Raw genomic sequence first — 23572 nt, 5'->3', positions numbered from 1 at the left:
TCAGGTTTCAAACATCCACAGCAACCGCTCACACACACACATCACAGGAACACAGAAACACAACACATCAATGGTCAGCGATGTGGATTGCAGCATTCTGAGCTCTGGCACCGTTTGCTTCCCAATTAGGAGGTTTGTGAATAAATGCAGCGGTGAGGGTGGTGCAGAGAGATCACTGATACAGCCTGTCAAAAAAGGGGGATGGTTCAGGGAATCATAGGAAAGACAGAGAGGGAGGGAGGAGGTAGGAAGCATGCTGAGTGGAGTTAGACGGAGTGAAGGGAGCTGAGGCTTCACTCTCAGACTGGAGCAGTGATGGGAGCAGATGGATGCGCAGCAGAACCACAAAGCTTCTGACTCGGCTCTGGAGAAGAGGATTTAAGAAAACGGCGCTGAGATTCAGACGCAGACTCCTGCAGGAGGCGAGGAAAAGGTTTCATCAGAGTTTAGAGAGGATTCTGACCAACCAGAGAAACCGCCGCCAAGATGCCTGTGATGAAAGGCCTCCTCGCTCCACAGAACACCTTCCTGGACACCATCGCAAACCACTTTGACGGCACTCGTAAGTTTGTTTTGGAGAAAGTGATTTTGACATCTTTGGGACTTTTTATGCATCTTTTCTTTGTGCACACTTCTGAAATGCTGATACCTGAAACCAGACAAATTCCAGCTCCAGCTCCAGTTGCTCTGTTGCTTTTAGGATTTTAGAGTTTAGAGTTGACCGACACTGAAACACTGCTGTGAATGAATGTGTTCAACAGCACAGAGATCCAATTATCAGACTGTAAGTCAGAGCAGAGCAGTGCAGACGAGGATGGTAGACTTTATCAGGAAATGCACCTGTTGAGCCAATGAGCTGCTTGTTAAAATCCTGCACGTTTCCAGCTCAAACTTCTGCTAATTCAAAGATGTCATTTCTGTGCCAACACAGCCGACTCTCCTTATTATGATGTGCAGAGATCTTCTGCACGATGCACCGTCCTCCTCTGTATGGAGACTGTTGATGCAGATGCTGAATGTGTCGCCATGAGCTTTGCTGCTCGCTTGTTTATTTCCACGCCTGGTGTTTTTTTTTTTAGAGGCACAGAGTTTTGACAGTTTTTGCTTCTTTCCTGCTGAATCAGTCTGAGTCTGACAGTTCACACTGCAAAAAACTGTGTATTAAATGTAAAAGAGAAAATTTGACCCACAGGTTATGGTCATGTCATACTGTTCAGAAGCATTGCTCAGAAACCCTTTTTGAAATGAAATAATAAGAAATTTGGAGTCAGATGTCTCTGATATTGGGTCTCCCAGGTCAGATGTTAGACACTGAAGGAAATAAAAGGTTGTATATCATCCTTTCATTTGCTGCCAGGAGAAACATGTTGTTACTGTGGATTAGTGATAAGAGCCCCACAGTTAAAGGATGGAGTAGTTTGAACTGGTTCCCCTTTGAATATCTTAAAAGTCAGTGAATTAAAAGGAATTGTTTGAGTCTGGATTGTTTCCTGTTATAAACAGAAGAGATATTGTTTTTTTTTTTTTTTATCTTTGTGTAAAACCAGACCCACCTGAGCTGTTTGTTTGGTTTTGTTTAATTTTGTTACTTATTTGTTATTGGGTCATTTCCCATTTATGCTAAATTTTATTTACCGTATAAACTAAATGGAAAAAAATCTGCCAGTGATATAAGAAAATAGTTCCTTGTTTTAAGACAATATTCTAGTTTCAACCATTTTTTTGAGCAAATTTGTTCTTGTTCCATCAGCAGATTTTTTTTTTTATCTCGTTACAGTATTTCAGACCTCATTTTTATCTTTAAACGATTTAAATCAAGACATTTCTCTGGAATGATAAGTTGGATGAGGCTCATATCAAGTATGAAAAAATCAATTTTTATCCAATACAGGTCAAAAACACTTAATAAGATTTCAGTTTTTTGCAGTGCACACCTTGCTTCAGAATCAACCAGGAGCAGAGGGTGATCAGCATCCCTTCACTACAAAACAATCTTATAAAGTCTTTTTGTCTTATTTTCAGTAAAAATTGTCTTATTTTGCTCTATATGAGCCACATTCTCCTGATCAGTCCAGAAAAATGTCTTGTTTCCAGTTATTCAAAGACAAAATGAGGTCTGAATTGCTGTAGCCAGTAAAAATATCTGCAGATGAGACAAGAAAAAAGTTACTTTTATGAAGATATTTTCAAAGTTTTAAGCAAATTTCAGCAATTTTTTCTTGTTCCATAAGCAGATTTATTATTATTATTATTATTATTATTATTATTATTATTATTATTATTTTTAAATATACAGTTATTCAGATCTCATTTTTGTCTTTAAATAACTTGAAATAAGACATTTTTCTGAACTGGCCAGATGAATATGGATCATATCAAAACATTTTTTTTTTTACTGAAAATAAGACAAAATCACATGAGAAAATTTCTTTTTTTTGCAATCTGAAATTTTATCAAGTGTTTTTGTCTTATTTTCAGTAGAAAATGTATTTTTTTTTCATCAGCAGATTTTTTTTTACTTGTTAGAAGCAATTCAGACTTTTTTTTTAAGTCTTCAAATAACTTGCAACAAGACATTTTTCTGAACTGGTCAGTTGTATGTGGCTCAAATTGAGTATAATCAGATATTTTTTTACTCAAAATAAGACATCACATTTGGTGATTTCATTTTTTTTTTTTTTTTGCAGTGGATGGATGCTGGTCACCCTCTGCTCCAGGCTGATTCTAAAGCAAAGCATAAAAGCAGCAAAGCATGAGCCACATTCACCTGACCAGTCCATTAAAATGTCTTGTTTCAAGTTGTTTAAAGACAAAAAATGAGGTCTGAGTTGCTGTAACCGGTTTAAAAAAATTGCTCAATGGAAATTTTATCAAAAATTGATTGAAACTAGAATAACGTCTCAATACAAGTAACTTTTCTCCTTTATCATTTGCAGATTTAGCAACTTGTTGCAGCAATTCAGACCTCATTTTTGTCTTTAAATAACTTGAAACAAGACATTTTTCTGGACTGGTCAGGTGAATGTGGCTTATATTGAGTAAAATTAGACATTTTTACTCTAAATAAGACAAAAACTCTTGATTAGATTTCAGTTTTTTTACAGTGTGGAGCTCTTTCCAGACAGGATGGGAGTGTGATGGTGTGTCTACGGGTCAGAATGTCTTGTACAACTTCACAAATTCACAGATTCACTGTGATGGCACCAGTGCTGCCTGTATCTCCCCATCACACACACACACACACACAACCCCTCGATCCATTCTTCATGTTGCTTCGTCCTTGAGTTTTGCACACACACACACACACACACACATACACACACATTTGCACAAACACAAATCTGGCTGGCAGACATTTTCTTTTTTTTTTTCCTTTTAAATTTGCCCGAGGATCAGTGTTTGCATGTGTGGGTGGATTGACCGAGTATCTGTGTGGGAGGTGAGGGGCCAACAGAGAGGAAGGAGATGGCCCCAGAGCAGACGACTTCAGCATTTTAAAAACTGAGTTTAACACTCTGTGCTGAGCTGAAAGCTTTCTGCATGACGACATCTCTCTGAAAACAAAGAGTGTAACTGCAGAGCGTCGATTTCAGCTCATTTCTCAATCCAGATGATCCCCACAAATAGCTCATGACACCGACACAGAGGTGGCATTCACACGAGCCAGGTGTGTGAGAGGAAAAAAATCAATTAGACAGAAGCCAATCAGGAGCTTCTGCACGAAATCTAAAAACCTGCTCAAGACGTGATCACAATGATGTGACAGAGTGAGAAAAGCTCAGATGGCGACTAAAATACTTTCCTCCCCACACCCTCATGGTGGAGACTCTCAGGAGTTTTAAACCGTCGACGTGACTTCGGCACCTGCTGCAGCTTTTCTTTTTTTTCCCCCTCACACCATCCTGTCGTCAGTGTTTCGTGCTAATTGCCCGGGTGGGTGTGAGAATCACATCTTTCTCCTCCCTACAAGAGCTGTCAAGAGCTAATTAGTGGAGAGGGTCGTTGTGTTTGAGTGAGTCCAATTTAGAGAGTGAATAAAAGCAGATGAAGATGAGGATGTCCCGTGGTACGAGAGACGAAAGAATGAAGAAAGTGAAACACTGACTGATGGATCAAAATGATTCACAACAGATGCTCTGAATTTGTCTTCTCTAAATAAAACTGAAAATGTGTCTACAACATCCTCACTCCCTCCTGATTGTGAGCTTTTATTCACTTACTTTGACTCATATCTGTAAATAACCTTAGTCTCTAAAAAAAGAGCTGACATTGTGATCCTCTCGCTGCTTTATGTGTGAGTTGCAGAGGGCACAGTGTCTCAGTAACCCAGTGAATGCAAATTGCAGCATTGGCATATGCTTCTGCTTTTTTTTTTCTTCTTCTACACAAATCACTATGGCAACACACGCTTGGGAAGATCTAATTTAGTTTCTTCTGAGATTGACTGGACTGTTACTCAGGTAAATGCATTACAAGGTGCACATATATTCCTGTTAACACCTCCTCTGTGCTGCCTGGTGTCCAGTTTAGAAAACCCAGTGCAGGAATGTAAAAATAAATGTAGGATTAAATTAATGTGCAACTTTTGGAAACAAGGAGTATCGCTAATAAAAACTGTGTGCTGCAGAGGTTTTGTATCACCGATGAGGCTGCATCCTTATTTAGTGCTTTGGAGCAAGACTTTTACTGCACTCTTGCTGAGTGTTATTGTTTAGTTATGGTTATTGGAAGTACAAACATACGGATTTTATTATTATATATTATATTAAATCTAGTCTTTGAAATTATTTTTATTACTATTTGATTTTATTGATTTTTTTTAAGCGTGCACAGCACTTTGGTCAACTGTGGTTGTATTAAAATGTGCTATAAAGTTTGACATTTCTTCTTTATGGCCCAACCAATATGGTTTTTTATTTACAAGAAAAAAATATCCAATAACCCATTATTCGGCTAATTGATTTTAATAACATATAATGGATTAAAATAACTTTCACTTTAAATAATAATACTACTTTGTCCTTTAGTGTTTAATTTTATAACAAAGAGGAATTTCAAGTGCAAAACCATGCAAAGAAGAAGTAAACCAAGCAACCCATAGCAGTGCTTTGACTTTTTTGGAACCTTGAGCTTGCCGTAGTTATGCTGAAGTCAGCCAAAAGCCTTCACTTCACATTTCTTTCAACTACCCGTTTGAAGAACATTTACCTGTGAGTATTTCGACAGTTTGAGTCTTCAGTTTTGTTTACAATCAGTAATCGTGATAATTTCCTCTGGTGAAAGTTGAAATTTTGTTGTAGTACCGAAGTTAAATCAACGTTTGCTAACTGGTAGCATACCAACGCAATTTGCCGTGTACGTTAGCATCAAGCTAGCGCTAGGTCACTGTCAATTTCACAGTGCTGTTAGATAGTTATCAGTAGACAAATTCTGCTCATCCCACTCCTGTAACGTTGCCCTGCTGTCGCTCACTCTTGTACCTCACAGAGAAGATAGCAGTAGAGAAAAAAAAAGTCCAAGCAGACAGCCCAGAGTTAGACGTTTATCTCATCATCATCATCTTCGTCTTTATTGAGGAGACTCGAAGTCGATATAAAAGAAAAAGAGAAAAAAGACAGACACAACAAGAACGAGACCACGTTGCGTTTTCAGTGAAAACGCAAACTTTTGAAAACGCTCCCCAGAGTGGAAAGATCTGAATCCGCTCCTCCATCCAGCTTCGCGTAAACACAGAGCGGAGCGTCTCAGGGTGAAACGCTGACGTCACCGCATGCGCACTCGCAGTTTAATGTGACGGCTCCGCGCTCAGCCACATTTCCAGTTGAGCCAGTAGTTGGCAGTAATGCGCGTTATGGTTGGATTGCCGACCGTCTCACACAACAAAACGGCAGAAAAAGAAAGAACAGAAGAGGAGACTTCTCCTCCTGGAGTCGTATGAACGCGGATCGTTTTCACGCCGTCCTCATGTAAACGCGGGTGGCTTTTGAAAACGCAAAGGAAAAATCGTTGCGGGAGTCTCCGTGTAAACGGGGCCTTAGGGTGAAACGCAAACGTTTTGTTGTGTTTCAGCCTTGTGTTTACACGGAAACGACGTTTCAGCCGACCTAAAACGCAAACTTTTAGGCCCCGTTTACACGGAGACTCCCGCAACGATTTTTCCTTTGCGTTTTCAAAAGCCACCCGCGGTTACATGAGGACGGCGTGAAAACGATCCGCGTTCATACGACTCCAGGAGGAGAAGTCTCCTCTTCTGTTCTTTCTTTTTCTGCCGTTTTGTTGTGTGAGACGGTCGGCAATCCAACCATAACGCGCATTACCGCCACCTACTGGTTCAACTGGAAATGTGGCTGAGCGTGGAGCCTTTACCTGAAACTGCGAGTGCGCATGCGGTGACGTCAGCGTTTCACCCTGAGACGCTCCGCTCTGTGTTTACACGAAGCTGGATGGAGGAGCGGATTCAGATCTTTCCACTCTGGGGAGCGTTTTCAAAAGTTTGCGTTTTCACTGAAAACGCAACGTGGTCTCGTCTAAACGGAAGGCCAAAACGCAAAGAAATGTTTGCGGAATCGACCGTTTTCGGCGTCGTGTAAACGGGGCCTTAAAAACGGCCTCCAGAGTGGGATTTTCCTGAAACGCTCCTGACACTGTTGCCGTGTAAACAGTAAGCCGGCGTTTTCAGTGGAAACGCTGACGTCACACTCTGCCTCGCGCGCATACAACAGGACAACAGTCCTGTGGTTACGATCCTCGTGAACTACCATGTTGTGCTTGTGCCTATTTAATGCCAGAAAGCCATATTTCCCTGTTTAAATTGTATTTCAGAGTTCAGTTCCCCAGTCAACCCAATGGTGGGTCTGGGTAAATAATGTAAATACCTTCTAAATGAAAACGGATTTATAGCGTCTTAGAAAAGAGCTCTTCATTTTTTGGAAAAAAAAAAAGCTCTCTTTGAAAAGGCTGTAATCAGTTGATTGAATTGGCCAGCTGATAAATCGGTCGGGCCCTAGTTGTGATGATGATGATGAAAATAATAATAATGTTAAGATTCTGCAGCCATGGATTGCTTCATACATCCATAGTTATTAACTTTAACAAATCATTCTGCAGTTTGTTTCCAACACACTCCCATTATAGAGCCGTTTCTTCAGCTCTAAACCATCACAAAGCTCCTCATGGACCAATCTGCAGAAACAAAGAGACATTTAGCATCTTTCAGATTAATATTTCTTACTTTGTTGTGAATTTTAGAGCTTTTAGTGCTGCTTCTCCACCTACACTCATCGCCCTGAAACAACCCTTAAAGGTTGCAGCAGTTAGCAAAGATTTTAATGGTGTTTTTTCCTCCCAAACAAGGCTTTAATTTCTGTCTAAATAGTTTACTCAAAGATTTTTATCTCTGGTATAAAATGATTCCTCAGGCACACATGTTCTCCTCTTTGCATGTTGTTCAGTAATGAGTGAAAAAACTTTGGTTGAAATGTAATATTGAGCTGACATAGTTCATCGACTTATCGAAAGCGTTCCAAGGAGAGTGAGCTTTTGTGCAAAGTTTGTTTAATAAATTGAGAAATCCTGCAGCATATCGCACAGTTCAGACTAAATTTCTTATTTACAGTTTTTTAAGAAGGTGTGGTTTCATCTTGAGATTCGTAGCATTGCAGAAATGGAGGAAATCAGCTTTAGCAGGTGGTTAAGGCACCAAAAGGAGAACTAGTCACACAGAAAACAACTTTTTCCCCTCACACCCAGAGGAATAACTGTGTGTGTCATGTTTGTGTCTGTATTTCTCTTCCTGCATTAATTCTAAAAACCCTCACACACACACACACACACACACACACACTGACATACTGCTCCACATGCTAATTACCCACATGGCCTCAGTCTCCCATGAAGCCAGGGAGCCAGCTGAGACCCTGCATGAATCCTCGGACTTTATACAGACCACCAGCTCACTTCAAAGCTCCCTCTGATGATGGGGCAGCACTGGAGACCGTTTCTGAAGTCTGAGCTGAAAACGAATAAAATGGCTCAGACTGAGTTAAAAAAAAAAAAAAGTTATTTCCTGTCAAAGCATCAACAAACACCTCATACACAGAGGGATATATGGATGCAGGATAGAGGAGGAGGAGGACACCTAATGATCTTGTTTATATTCTCTTGCAGACAGTAACTTCCTGCTGGGGAACGCCAAAGGCCGCCATGGCCACCCCATTGTGTACTGCTCTGATGGGTTCTGCGAGCTGACCAGCTTTGCCAGGACTGAGGTGATGCAGAAAACCTGTACCTGCACCTTTCTGCACGGAGCCGAGACCAATGAGAGCGTGATCCAGCAGGTGGAGAAAGCTCTGGAGGGTCAACAGGAGTTCCAGGGGGAGGTCTGCTTCTACAGGAAGCATGGTGAGAGACGTGGACAGTAGAAAACAATAATCACATCTGTTTTAACAGATACTTACCTGTGCATCAAAAGAATCAAAAAAGCAGCATCAATTTAATATTCCTGCTCATTTCTCTAAGAGCTGAAAAAAACTTATTTTTCAAAGTTGTTTTTGAAAACTCTCCAAAGCAAACTTTGTCACATTGCTGTCAATAAGTGTATTAACTGAAGCATAAAAACTGATCAAGTTAATTTTTTTTTTTTGACAAACTGTTGGCACTGTCTGCTTTCCTCTTCCTCACACCTGTCTGAAGCAGAAGTGTGTTTTTCTCTTTGACAAAGATCTAAAGCTTTGTTGCAGCTGTATTGATATTTTTGTCTTCATCTTACACGTTTCTAATCCTCTCAGGAAATTCCTTCTGGTGCCTGTTGGACATCGTGCCAATCAAGAACGAGAAAGGTGAGGTGGTGCTCTTCCTGTTGTCTTTCAAAGACGTCAGTGAAACTCGTGGGAAGAATCGTCGGCACAGCCGAGGAGACGGTGAGACATAAGTTGGGCTATCAGGGGGGTCTGTGACCCTTACATTCACAGGAGCCATTTTTGACTCAGTTCCCTGGGATTAAAGCCATTCAGGAGCAACAAAATCTACTTTATCTTCACATTAAAGACAAGGAAGTGTACAAAGCTTGAACATAGTAAAAATCTAGTGAATAATGCTACTAAAAAAAAACCTAAATAAGAAGACAAATGTGTAAAATTGTACATGTGATGTCTAAGTTTTAAATTTTGAATAAATTTGCAATTTCTTTTTTGAAATTTAAGAAATTACACATTTTTCTAAAGTTTTAAAATCTCGAAAATTTTGAAATTTTAAATTTGCTAATTCAATTTTTTTATTGCAAAAATGCCAAGAATTTTAAAATTAGCAAAATTTGCAAAAATTCATCAATTAGCAAAAAAAAAATCAAATGTTGTTATTTGAAAATGTTGTTTTATTTTTTTAAAAATTGAAAAAACTGCAAAAATTTGCCAAAAATTTTAAAACCATGGAATTTAAATAATTTGCAAAAAGTTGCTTATTTGAAAAAATGTTTCAATTTTACAAAAACCTTAACGAATTTGCGAATCTAAATAAATAAATACATTGAAAAAAAATTTTTAAAAAAAAGAAAAAATTGAAGAAAATTGAAAATTGAAGAAAATTAAATTGAAGAAATTTAAAATTTGCAAAAATTGCCAAAATCCTTCAATTCGCAAAAAAATATATATATCGTTATTTAAAAATTCATTTTTTTAATTGCAAAAAACTGCAAAAATTTGCCAGAAAATTTTCAAATAATGGAATTCAAATAATTTGCAAAAATTTGCTTTATTCCAAAAATGTTTTAATTTGCAGAAACCTTAAAAAAATACAAATTGAAATTAATTAATACATTTAAAAATTTAAAAAAATTAAAGAAATTTTAAATTTGCCAAAACTCATATTCATAAATAAGCAAAGAATTTAAATACCGTAATTCCAAGATTTGCTTGATTTTCAAAAAAATGCAAAACTGCAAAAATGTTTTAATAAATTGCAAATAATGCAATTCAAATAATTTACAAAAACTGCTCAATTAAAAAAAACAATCAAAAACTTCAAAATGTCTAATTTTTTAAAGTCAAGACCTGCATGATGCTTCAGAGTCACATCCTGCAGACCCTTGGCCTAACAGTATCAATCTGCAAGTTTAACCATATAACATAATGCGTCTTTCTTGTCTTCCTCACAGGTATGTCCGAGGCAGCTCAGGAGAACGTCAAAAGCAGCCGATCACATTTTTCCCAAGCTAGAGAGAGAGGAAGGACCATTCTGCAGCATCTCAGCAACCTGTTCACCAAGAGGGGGAAGAGGAAACTGACCAGAGTGAGCACATGAGCCTGAGTACTGATTTGTGTTTCAGGATTTAGTATGACTGAGACATGTTTGTCTTTACGAGACAGAACAGCTGCAGAGAGATGGGAAATGTTGGGAGTATAGGGTAAAGGAAACAAGCTTCAAAGTGTGACTAAAGCCTCTGTCTCTCTTTCACCACTGGATCAACGTGATTTCCTCTAACCTGAAAATTTATCCCTCATCCATCTGCCAATCAACGAAACCCTAATCACAATCAGAGAGCTCTAGTTTCGTAGAAAACGCTCCTTCTCTCCAATCAGCAGCAGGATGTTGATGACAGAACTTAATATTCAGACTTTGCATTATTCATTTCTTTTCTCTCTGTCTGTGAAACTCTGCTGCTTCTTCCAGAGCGTGTTTCAGAAACCGTCTGTACCTGAGTACAAGGTGGCAGCCGTGAAGAAGTCACGCTTCATCCTGCTGCACTACAGCATCTCCAAGGCCTTGTGGGACTGGCTCATTCTGCTCGCCACGTTTTACGTTGCAGTGGCCGTGCCCTACGACATCTGCTTCGTCAGCCACGATGAGGGCAGCGACCATCACTCGCTCATCAGCCGCAGCACCATCGGCTCGGACATCGCAGTGGAGATGCTCTTCATCCTTGGTGGGACATTTTCAGATGTATTTATTTTCATTAACATTATGTTTTATTATTGTTTGGAAGGATTCTCTCCTCCACTGACTTCTGTGAAGACAACAATGCTCACTTCAAATTAGGTGCAACTCTATTTCCAGTGTGACTGCAGGGGTTTCCGTGGCGATGGCCAACACATAACGAGAGCTCCCACCTTTCCTCACCCACGCAAGGTGCCTCTGTTGCCCCCGGTTACGGACCACAATTAGATTTCTTGCTTTACCTGCAAAGGAGGTGTGATGGCACATCTGTCATGAGACACTGCGACTTAACCTCTCCAGAAGTTTTTCTGCTGTCGATGAGTCATTTACATTTCCACAGAGCAGGGTGCAGCAGGTCAAATATCTGAACCCATTCATGTGGATTCACAAACACTCTCCATCAGTTTAGTTTAACAGAAAGTAAAGGTTTTATATCAGTTAATAGAATGTTAAAAGTAAAAAGTGTAAAAAGTGATTTTGCACATTTACTATTGTAACATATTATTTTTAGTCAGTATGACCATAAATAGTCAGTATGGAGCTGTTGTGATAACACATGATTATAAGTTGGCATCATCTCAACTAGAAATATATGTTTCAACTATAAAATCTATGTTCACATAAATCAGAAATGTACAGAAAAAGATAAGGGCCACTGAAAAAAAATACATCCAATTTTTTTTCTCATTACTTTTATTTTTCAGAGAAAAAGGTCAGAATTCAATTTTTTCTCAGAATTCTGACTTTTTATTGGTAAAAAAAGTAAAAGAAAAAAAACTGACATTTTTTTGGGGGGTCAACTTGAAAAAAATGTATTTTGGTGGGAGTGGGACTAAAACACGCATACGTCATCATGTTTCTGCAAGTGTTACCCAGATGCATTGTTGGCATTAAAAAAATATATATTGATGGGTAATTTAAAAAAAATCATGAAAACGTCTTTTTTTTTTGCTCTTGAAAGCAAAGTTTTCTTGCGTACACTGTCACAAACTATTGCAAATTTACTTGGCAATATTTAAAGTAAACCCTGTTATGTTTAAATACAGCTCTTAAAAAAAATTACACTGTAAAATAACAGTAAAATATTGCAAACCTCCTGCCAGTAATTTGATGGTGGTGATGGTGTTTTGGAACCGTGAGTGAGGAGGAAACTCAGTGGATATAGGACCCTGCTGTACACTGAGGGTGGCACAGGCCGTCTGTGCTCTACTGCACAGACTGACTGTCTGTGCTCATCTGCGTGGACGGGCTATCTGTCCTCCCTTGTACTCAATGATTTTTACAGTGCGTTAAATGATAATGCTTATTAATGAGATGTGTTGATGGATTAGGATTAGGACAGTGCCATGTAGAGCACAGACAGCCTGTTCCCTCCGTGCAACATGTAACTTTAAATAAGCAGACTCCAACCCCAAATCTAGAGTAGCCCTGCCCCCAAATTCTAAAAAACCCTGCCCCCAAACCAGAACAACAGGACCACGTCACAGAGCCAGAACCCAAGCACTCTCCAGCGTCACACTTTGGTTATAACGAAAACAAAAACAACGACAAAAGAATAGAAATTAAAAAATAGCAAAGCTGAAACCTAAAGGAATTGACGGGAGGGCACCACCAGGAGTGGAGCCTGCGGCTTAATTTGACTCAACACGGGGAACCTCACCCAGTCCGGACACGGCAAGGATTGACAGACTCCGTGCAATGTATAGCAGGGTCTTGTATCCACTGTGTCCCCTCCTCACTCACGGTTACAAAACACCATCACAACAAAAATTACTTTGCTGTAAAAACTTGATGAATTAAGTTCAACCAACATCTTTTGTAGTTCTCTTTACCTTTTTTTTTGGTTCAAATTATTTGACACTTCATGTTGAATTTACTCAGTCAAAGCAACAAGATGCCTTGAGTGAGTTGAATCAACAATTTACTTTTTACAGTGTAGCTTTTAAGCTTTTAAATTTCCTGTTCTTTCTGTCTTTGGACCCCTTCCTCTCTCCTCCAGATATAATCCTAAACTTCCGCACAACGTACGTGAGTCAGTCAGGTCAGGTGGTGTACGACGCCCGCTCCATCTACCTCCACTACTGCACCACCTGGTTCTTTGTGGATCTGATCGCAGCCCTGCCCTTTGACCTTCTTTACATCTTCAACATCACAGTGGTGAGATTATTATCTTCTGCACATCATCATGAACGATTTGCCTGCGGGGTTGATTTGACTTCCTGTCTCTCTGAGTTCCCTAAGTGTTCGACTAGCCGCTGAAGTTTTGTGTGTTTCCTTGCGAGCGTTGCACTGGAGATGATTATTCCTCCAAATTGAACCACTTCACTGAGCTCTCGTGTATATTTGGCCTTAGTTTATCTCGCAGAACAACACGAGCACGCCTCATGAATAAGTCTTACTTTGCCTCAGGCCTCTGTTGACCTCTGGTGACCTCTCAAACTGCAGCCATGTTTTTTTATTTTTGGCACCATTGACTCTCGCTGAAACTTTTCTGGCTTCTGAATGTTTGCTGCTTGATGAAAAATGATGTTAAAGCTTTTCCTCTATCTGCTGCCGAAGACGTCGCTGGTGCACCTGCTGAAGACGGTCCGCCTGCTCCGTCTCCTGCGCCTGTTACAGAAGCTGGACCGGTACTCCCAGTACAGCGCCGTGGTCCTGACTCTGCTCATGTCAGTGTTTGCTCTGCTGGCTCACTGGATGGCCTGCGTGTGGTACGTCATTGGACGGCAGGAGATTGAAAGCAGCAACCCTGTTACCTGGGATATAGGTGAGCACATTACGTTTGTTTCTAAAAGCTCCAAATCAGGAGCTCAAACTTATCCCCGTGCTTTAATTTCACTGCCTCTCAAAGCAACCTCAGCAGATCAGTGCAGCTTATCTCTCGCCATGCTTGGATGCCTAAAAACATCATTTCAGCCTCTAGCTCCTCTCCTCTTGGTCCAGAGGATGTCCAGGTCACAGAACAATCCCATTATATCACCAGAGAAGCAGTGGAAATTAAATCAGCTGTCACCCAGTGTATCACCTCACAGAAGAGAAAGGATCGTCCAAGCAGAAAATGAAACCACTGAAACTGATAATTTACTTTATCCCCTCATGAAACTGGTGAAACTGGTGGTTGTTTTTAAGGAGCTCTGATCTCGTCCACCAGGATGGCTTCAGGAGCTGGGGAAGCGTCTGGACACGCCGTTCATCAACAGCACCATGGGCGGTCCCTCCATGCCGAGCGCCTACATCGCCTCGCTCTACTTCACCCTCAGCAGCCTCACCAGCGTCGGCTTTGGGAACGTGTGCGCCAACACAGACGCAGAGAAGATCTTCTCCATCTGCATCATGCTCATTGGAGGTGAGTGGTCCCTGCGCTGATGACATCATCAGCACCCTGATCAGATGATCAGGCTTTACGGTCTCCTAATGTCACCGTGTCGTCTTCAGCTCTGATGCATGCCGTCGTCTTCGGGAACGTGACCGCCATCATCCAGCGCATGTACTCCCGCCGCTCCCTCTACCACACCCGGATGAAGGATCTGAAAGACTTCATCCGGGTGCATCGTCTTCCTCAGCAGCTGAAGCAGAGGATGCTGGAGTATTTTCAGGCCACCTGGTCAGTCAACAACGGCATCAACGCCAATGAGGTGGGAGGTGCTCTTCGGTGTCTGTTCTACTCTCGTTTCCTCTGGTGATGTTTTCTTTCAGTGGGTTTCACGTCTGGCAGCAGACTTTTTTTCATGAAGGGAAAAAAAATCCTTTTTTGTGTGGGTGTATGAGTCTAGTTCAAGGGTCTTCAACCTGCTGCTCTTTGACTCCTTTGCAGTGGCTTTTTGAAGCTTTAGAAAATATTATTGAAATAAAGAATTTTCATTTTTCTTATAGAGGGTATTGATGATTAAAGACACTGACACTAAATAAAATCCTGTGTTAACATTTAGTTGAACTAAATCTTCATCCCATCTGTCAATAAAGCCTGCCACCGCTCTACTTCACCTCCTACAACATCAACAGCCCACCAACTTTCCATGCACCTGTGGCTAACCTCAAGTTTTACAGCCCTGGGAAGATAACTACATCTACAAAAAGACGAATCTGGAAGAAAATGCAGATTTTAATTCTGTGTGGATGGATTCATTTTACTGACAACGAGGCACCTTCATATACATAAAGGATATGTGGCAATACAAGAGCAAACAACAACAAAAAGATGGATTAGTTAGTTTTTCAATAAGTCCTCAAATTAAAGTATTTTTTTGGGGGGAATTTTTGACATTTTTGAAAATTTTAATATTTTTTGAAAATTACAAAAAATCCTTTTTATTTTTATTTTTTGCAATTTTTTTTTTTTATTAATTAAAGAAGTTTTTACCATTTAATTTTTTTTGTATTTATTGTCATTTCATTTTTTTTATTTCAGTGGATTTTAAAAATTTTGAATATTTTTAAAAGTTTTTTAAGTTTTGCGATTTCATTTTTTATTTTAGCAAATTTTTAAACCTCACTATTTTTCGAAAGTTGTAAAAAATTTCAATTTTTTTTTCTCTTCAAAGTTTGGATTTTTTTAGTTACTTGAATGATTTAAACTTTTGTGTACTTGAAATATTAACTTTTTTTTTTTTTCACATTTTTGAAATTTCAAAGAAAAAAAAAATTACGTTTACCAAATGTCTTAGATTACAAAAATTTTGGAGGTTTCAGCAAATATTGGGAAAAAAAATTGATATTTTTTTAATTTCTGCAGTTTTATCAAAAATATTAAACTATGGCATCACTTGTACAATTTCATAAATTCAAAAGACTTCTCGTTTTATTTCCTTGAGTTTCACTTTGTAGACAAGTTTATTCACTTTATTGTCTGAATTGGGACTATAAAGCAGATTCTCTTGGCTCTGGAATGACTTAATCCTGAATGACTCTAAGGTGAGCTGAGGTAAAATAGCTCCTCTGAAAGTAAAGGTTGCAGACCCCTGGTCTAGTTACAGAGATGTCATCCTCAGAATGAGGGTCATTTCAAATCCTCTGGAGTCTCATTCCATTTATTTTAAGTAGACAGCACTTTATGGCAAATAGAGCCTCAATGACAATAGCCAGAGCCGATCAGATCTGGGAGAAACTCTCTGTAACACAGGAGCAGGAGCTGAAACAGAGAGAATCCTCATTAACACCCGCTCCCCACCATCTGCAGATAATGAATTCACTGTTGAAGGTAACAGACACAGCCGCTGGTTGCTGAGAACATGTTGCTTTCAACACCTCGTGTCTTTTAACTGAAGGCTTTGCACATCACATGAGAGCATTAAACGTATTTATTTCCATATACACACACTCTTTAAAGTTCACTTTCTCTTTCCTGTCTCTTTTTTTTTTTTCAAAGCTGCTGCATGATTTCCCAGATGAACTGCGAGCAGACATCGCCATGCATCTGAACAAAGACATCCTCCAGCTGCCCGTGTTTGAGCGCGCCAGCCGAGGCTGTCTGCGCTCCCTCTCCCTGCACATCAAGACCTCCTTCTGTGCACCGGGGGAGTATCTCATCCGACACGGAGACGCTTTACAAGCAAACTATTTCGTCTGCTCCGGGTCTCTGGAGGTTCTGAAAGATGGCATGGTTCTGGCCATACTGGGTCAGTTTGAAACAGTTCCTGTCTTATGCCCCCCTGCACCTTTAAACTGTTGCTGTAATCCCTCTGCTGTCTCTGATGATCCTCACAGGTAAAGGTGATCTGATTGGGGCTGACCTCCCGGAGCAGGACCAGGTGATTAAGACCAACGCAGATGTGAAGGCGCTGACCTACTGTGACCTGCAGTACATCAGCGTCAGGGCTCTGAGGGAGGTCCTCGGACTGTACCCCGAGTACGGCAGCCGCTTCAGCTCCGACATCCATCAGAACCTCACCTACAACCTGAGAGAAGGCAGTGAGGCTGACGTAAGACATTTCCCATCACATTACTCATCCTACAAATAAATATGATGTGAGTTAATCCTTTGTTCATTATCCCTGCAAAACTTACAGGGAGGGAAGAAGTTTCCATGGTCATCCCGGCTGTCGCAGGTGTGTGTATGTGTGTGTATGTGCTTTAGTGTATTTCTCAGTTCTGTGTTTTACTGTCTGGGCTGAAGCAGATGGGGGAAGCTTTTTTCTTGCTCAGATTTCCCTGTAGCACTCTCTGTGTCTGCAACCTGTCACTACAGAATCCAAACCAGATTGGAAATGAAATCTTGAATCTTACAGAATCACAATCAGAAACAGGTTTTATTACCGAGTACGTTTGCACATGCAAGAAATTTGACTTGGTGTATAGTTGCTAAGACTTAACAAGGAAATAAAGTTAGGCTAGCAGCTAAATAGTACAGAATTACAAGCTATTCACTGTGTTGAGTAGAATATAGAAAAGTTAAGATATAAAATACAAGAGATATAAAGAAAGACAAAAGATACAAGGTGTAATGTGAAGCTGTACTACAAAAAACTGAAGTCCAAGCGAGTGTGTTTATCTTATTAAACCTACTATCAGCCAAATTCAACTGACAAGTCCAGAAACCTCTAATATCAAGGTATTAAAAGACAATAACAAGGTCTGGATTGTTAGTAGCAAGCACAATTATGATCTGCCAATGGGAAAAGAAAAATGTGCTTGTCAAGTTTCTTGAAATTAGAAAAATGTCTTAATACAAAAAACTTTTCTCTTGTTCGATCTGGGAAATTTTTTATTCATCCAAAGCAGTTTGGACCTGATTTTTGTCCTTAAATAACTTAAAACAAGACATTTTACTGGACTGGTCAGGTAAACGTGGCTCATATTAAGTTTAAGAAGATAGAATTTTACTCCAAATTAGACAAAAACACTTGATACGATTTTACTTTTTTGCAGTGTATCAAATGCTTTTGTCTTATTTCCATGTCTTTTAGACATAATATGAGCCACATTCACCTGACCAGGCCAGAAAACATCTTATTTTAAGGTATTTAAAGACAAAAAGTCTGCCAATGGAATGAGAAAAAAAGTTTCTTGTGTACAAGTCTTTTTTAGTTTTAAGCAAATTTTTGATTGTTTTTTAATTGTAACCATCAATTCAGACCTCGTTTTTGTCTTTAAATATCTTTAAAAGAGACATTTTTCAGTACTTATCAGGTGAATGTGGCTCATATTGAGTCTAAAAAGACATTTTTACTTAAAATAAGACAAAAACATTTGATAAGATTTCAATTTTTTGCAGTGTGTGCACCTTAAAGTCCAGTCGGCGTGAATGTAATGCATAAAAAGAAAGGAAAAATAAATAATTCAATAAAAAAACATGACATTGTGTTCGAGCACTTTTTACACAAATGACAGGTTTAAATTTGAACCCTTCTTTCCTCAGACTCGTGGGTCTGTCGACCATAAAGTGCCGTTTATAATTGAAGCAGACGACTTGGAGCTTGGAGAAGACGTGAGACACGCCCAGCAAAGGAAACTCCCTCTGTTCCAAGAAGCAGGCAGCCCGGTCCACCAGCCCTGCCTCAGCAGCCTGTTGGGGGAGGAGCTCCGCCACATCAACGCGCTGCGCCTGTGCCGCTCACCTGTTCAGGGTGGGAGGGGCCTCAGCCCCTCTCCTCAGCCGTACTTCACTGAGGAGCTCTCTCCTTCTCCTCTACCGGGCGACTCAGGCTCGGCACACCGGCCCGCCAAGCTGCTCGTGCCGTCCTTACCTTGTGTTAGTCCACTGAACCTTAGCCCGAGGTAACCCACTCATCCTGCTCAAACCACACATGAAGATCTTTTCTGAAAGTCTCTGAAACTGTTTCTCTAATCTTTGTTTCTACCAGGGTTGTGGATGGAATAGAGGACAACAGTCACTCCTTTCAGTTTAACGTGGAGCACTGTGAGGCAAAGACAAACGTTGCAGGTAAAGCCAACCCTAATGAAGGGAGGGCACTAAAAGATGTCACTCTTCTGACTTATTTTTGCTACGTTCAGCTAGTTTCAGTCTGTGAAGGGTGTTATCTCAGATCAGCTGTTTCTCTGTATTTCATCATAGATCGCTTTCAGGTGAGCGCCAATCTGCTCCTGGAGACGGAGGAAGTGAGGCAGAATGTCGGCACGCTAAACAAAGAGGTGAGGTCAATTTTACACCCGGATTAAAGTCATTCAGGAGCCACAAGATCTACTTTACCTTCACAATAAAGACAATACAGTGTATAAAATTCTATACATAGTTACAATCAAGTAAATAATTATCTAAATGAGAACTTTTTTTATAAATTAAATTGTACAAGTGACTTTTAAATTTTAAACAAATTTTCAAAAATGTAAAGAAAGTTAGAAATGTAAAAAAATTTGCAAAATTTACAGAATTTCATCAAAATTTCAAAAACTTTTCAAAGTATTTAAAATGTGTCAAAAATTAATAAAAACGGAAAGATATCAAGTTTGCTACAATGAAATAAAATATTTAAAAAATGGCTAAATTCCCCCCAAAAACTTTGAATTTTCAGATATTTGCAAAAATAATAATAAAAAAAAGTTTAAAAAGATTAATTATCAATTGAAAAATGTTTAAAAAAAACAAAAATGGAAATATATCAAATTTTCTAAAATTAAATAAAACATTTTAAAAATTGCTACATTTTGCCCCCAAAACTTTGAATATTCAAAAATTTGCAAAATGTATAAAAAATAAAATGCAAAGTGTTTTTTTAAATCAAAATTTTATTGATTATAAATTTTTAATGGTTTCAAAAATGTAGAAAAAAATGAAATATATCAAGCTTGCTTAAATGAAATGAAAGATTTAGAAAATTGCTAAATTTTCTACAAAAAACTTTGAATTTTTCAAAAATGTGCAAAAAGTAAAATAATAAAATTAAAAAAAACTAAAACCAAATCAATTTGCAAGAATCATACAAATTTTTAAGATTTCTAAAAGGTCCAAAATTATTTTAAATCAAGTAAAATCTTAAAAATTCTCAAAAAATAAAAATCATCATGATATTTTTAAAAACAAAAAAAAACAAAAATTAAATTAATATATATATATATATATATATATATATATATATATATATATATATATATATATATATATATATATATATATATATATATATATATATATATATATATATATATATATTAATTAAATGATTGTTTTTAATAAATAGAAAAATGCCCAAATTGATAACATATTGATTACTTTGCTTAACTCATCATTTTTTGTTGTTTGTTTATGCCCTGCAGTATATCAAGTATGTATACTTAGCTTTCACGTCGGCAGTTTAATGAGATCATTTACACAGAATCAAAATCTCTATTTTCTTAATTATATTAATAATATGTTTTAAAGCTCCTTGGAGCCTCTGCAAAAGAGTCAAAGAGCTGCATGAGGCTCCAGAGCTGCAGGTTAAAGACCCCTGTTCTGTAAAAGTAGCTTATTCAACTATAGAATAAATGTTCTCATATCCAATCTTTCCTCGTCCTTTCAGGTGAACAACTTGAACCAGGAAGTCTCCAACCTGTCCAAGGAGTTACACGACATGATGCATTTCCTACAGTCTCACATGGCAATGCTCCATTACCCAGCACCAGTCTCTTCATATTCCTATGGTGTCCAAATGGATTCCAGTCCAAGCGTGACTGTGTCCAGCAGCTGGCAGCCCCACGTCCCTTTAAACATCTCCACCGGCCTGCACCTTCATCACGAAGCCATCAGCCATCCCCCCAGAAATGTGTGGGGCTGCAGCAGGATGTCCACCCAGACCAGAAGCCCCCTGCTGCGCTCATCCAGCCCCATGTCGTCTTGTTTGCACATGTACTGCTCTGACAGAGAAGGGGCCACAGCTCACAGGTTACAGAAGCAGTGTGGCCCTTTCCAAGCCTCCAGAACGACCCCAAACTCACCCTACATGACTCATCCACATGCCCGTGCAGGCCCCTCACTGCTCAGCCCTGCCTTCACTTCCTTCCCAGTCATCTGTCAGGCCTACAGCGCTTCCATTCCCACTGTGAGCAACTCTCACCCAATATGCTCCTTGGTTAATTCAAACTACTCCCACTCACCTCTGAGAGTCCAAACAAGCTCTGGTTCAGCACAGAACCAGAACAACCCACAGACACCTATCCACTCCTCCATCACCCCCTCAGGCCTGCCACAGTATCACACCACCTTCAGCTCCCTCAGCCCGCTCAGAGTCCACGCTTCAGTTTGTAAGAGTCACAACCAGAGCCTTCAGGGGGCCATGAGTGGCCCCAGACAGAATGAGCCAGTGGGATCCAGCCCTGTGCACAACATGCAGGGTGTTTCATACTCCCTGCTGAGCCAGGTGACAGACGGCAGAGACTGTAGAGCTTCACTGTATCAAGAGAGGTCGGACAAACTCGAGTATCAGGACATGAGCAACAACAGCACGCTGACAGTAGAAGTTCAGACTCCTCTCTTAGACATGGAGGGAATACAAACACTGCAATAACAGCCGACATGTCGGGGGGAGTTTCAGGAATAAAGTATCAACTTCAGCACACTTTAAAGACTCTGAGAGGAAAGTTTCTGTTACATATAAGTTTCTCCTACCAACTGAACAACAACTGAAACATTTTGCCACACCAAAGCGAAAAAAAAAAAACAGTTTTCATGTCAGACTGCTTTTAACTGCCGGTGAAATCATCTGTTTTGGTTTTTATTCAACAAGGTTGTCTTCGAGGATTCTAATACGGGGTAAATCTTTGGCATATTTTTATATTAATGATACCATTTGATTATCAACTACAAGTTGCATCTGTTAGAATGCAGCGCCACTCAGTGGTGATGGATGGTTATAACATTTCCTTGCTCAGCACAGTGAGCCAAACCTGGCTGTTCTGATGAATTGCTCCAAAACTAAGGTTTAAGTCTAACTACCAAAAAGACAGAATCTCTACATTTGATGAAGAACATTGTTTTAAAATTTTCATTTCCAGTATAACCTCTTTTTTTTCAGCTTTTGTTGAAACAACTATCAGTATCACTACACCATGACTGCACTGCATGATTAATTCGATTTGTTGAGTTGTCCAGTGTTAGATATCCTCTACACCAGCATTCCTTCACAGTTCTTCTTTGTATATACTTCTCCTATAAATGTGCCCCTGAACATTCTCTCGTTATGTTGTACTAAAGGCATGTTAGCTGTTATACTGAGGTTCACAGTAGCAGTATGAAGACAGCTGTCAAAACAGCAACATAATTGTATTTTATGAATGAAAAAAAGGGATTAATCCTCTTGTGCAATTTGAAAATTATAGCCGTGAAGATATCATCAAGATTTCCTTTATCAAACTCTCCTTTATGGTCTCACACAGATTATTTGATAGGTTGCATGCACCATTATATATTTATGAATGTTTGCTGGACTCCAAACATTGTGGGTGCTTATCTGGCTTTATTTATTTGTTTATTTATTTATTATTTATGTATCTATTTGTTGTTCTTTGGGGATGATTAAAAAAATGAAGCACAATTATTGAAGAAAGGATTTCTTGGATTTATTTCGTAGTAACAGTGAACACTGGAGGAGAGAGGAGCAGAGGAAAGCTAAGAGTGATAGAGCACGGGCTAAAACATGCTACGCTACAACTATACAGTCAACCTGAATTAAGAAAAGCAGTGTTAAAAGTCTTAGCAAAAGTCATGTCATTACATCAGTAGATGCTAGTGCTCATGGGAATTGAAGTCTTTATACCAGAAAAACACTGCACTGCACCTTTAATCATTAAAAAGGGAATAAATAAATAGAAATAATTGGGGAAAACATGTATTTTGATGTGTTGTTTAAAGCTAAGAAAGTATGTATTGAATACAAATCAACACATCAATGCAGCAGCTTTGCTTTTAACTGGTTTTAACAGACAGCATCACATCACTCCAGTTTTAGCCTCCCTTCACTGGCTTCCTGTGAGTTTTAGAATTGATTTTAAGATTTTATTGATTACTTTTAAAGCAATCATGGGGCTGGGTCCCAGTTATTTATCTGAGCTTTTAAACACTCACTTTTACAGACTTACCTTATGTGATGCTGTCTATTACTGTCTTTTACCGTCTTTTAATGTCTTTTATCTCTATCTCATTTTGTTTTACTGTTTGTTTTTCTTAACCTACTTTTACTCCTTTTCGTTAATTTATTAATTATATTATGTGCTTTTAATTATGATTTTAACTTTTTAATGGTTCACCTTTTTAAACTATTTTATAGATAATTTTTAGACCTTTTAATTTGCCTTAACTCTTCATGTTTATTACTGTATTTTATCATCGCCACTTATTTTTTATTGTTTTGTAATTTTATCATCATTTTTCATTTCATCTTTTTATATTTTCTGCTTTCATCCCTTTTTTATTGCGTTTCCTATTCTTGCTGATTTTATGTTTTTTTTTTATGTTAAGTCCTCATGGTCTCTTTTTAGGCTGCATGGTTCTTGTATTGTCTTGGTTCCTATAAAGTACTATTAATCATGGAAAGGACCTTTTCACCTCATGTCTTTTTACATTGTCTCTCTCTGTTAGTCTTGATTTAAGCTGTGCTTTTTGTTTTTACTTTATTGTGCTCATTGTTTGTTTGTGTTTTATTATTTTGTTTACTAAATGCTTGTCAAAACACTTTGTAAATTATGTTTTTAAAAGTGCTATACAAATTATAAA

At 38.8% G+C, this 23572-nt stretch overlaps 1 protein-coding gene across 1 annotated transcript; it reads left to right on the top strand.

Moving 5' to 3' along the window:
• The first annotated feature begins 271 nt into the window (after positions 1-271).
• kcnh4a (potassium voltage-gated channel, subfamily H (eag-related), member 4a) lies at positions 272-22386 on the top strand. The gene is made up of 16 exons (XM_074696026.1): positions 272-562; positions 8167-8400; positions 8787-8918; positions 10151-10284; positions 10666-10918; positions 12929-13086; positions 13489-13696; positions 14081-14275; positions 14365-14564; positions 16295-16544; positions 16633-16847; positions 16935-16973; positions 18284-18642; positions 18729-18808; positions 18941-19017; positions 20385-22386. The coding sequence occupies exons 1-16, from the start codon at positions 487-489 to the stop codon at positions 21366-21368; spliced, it is 3594 nt and encodes a 1197-aa protein (XP_074552127.1). The 5' UTR covers positions 272-486; the 3' UTR covers positions 21369-22386.
• Positions 22387-23572: the final 1186 nt, after the last annotated feature.

Source organism: Halichoeres trimaculatus, unplaced genomic scaffold (genome assembly GCF_033239565.1).
Source record: "Halichoeres trimaculatus isolate MK-OKI-2021-1 unplaced genomic scaffold, fHalTri1.1 fHalTri1_scaffold_20, whole genome shotgun sequence".
Lineage (NCBI taxonomy): Eukaryota > Metazoa > Chordata > Actinopteri > Labriformes > Labridae > Halichoeres > Halichoeres trimaculatus.
Note: the sequence above shows the minus strand (reverse complement) of the source record. Positions and strands in the feature narration are given on the sequence as shown.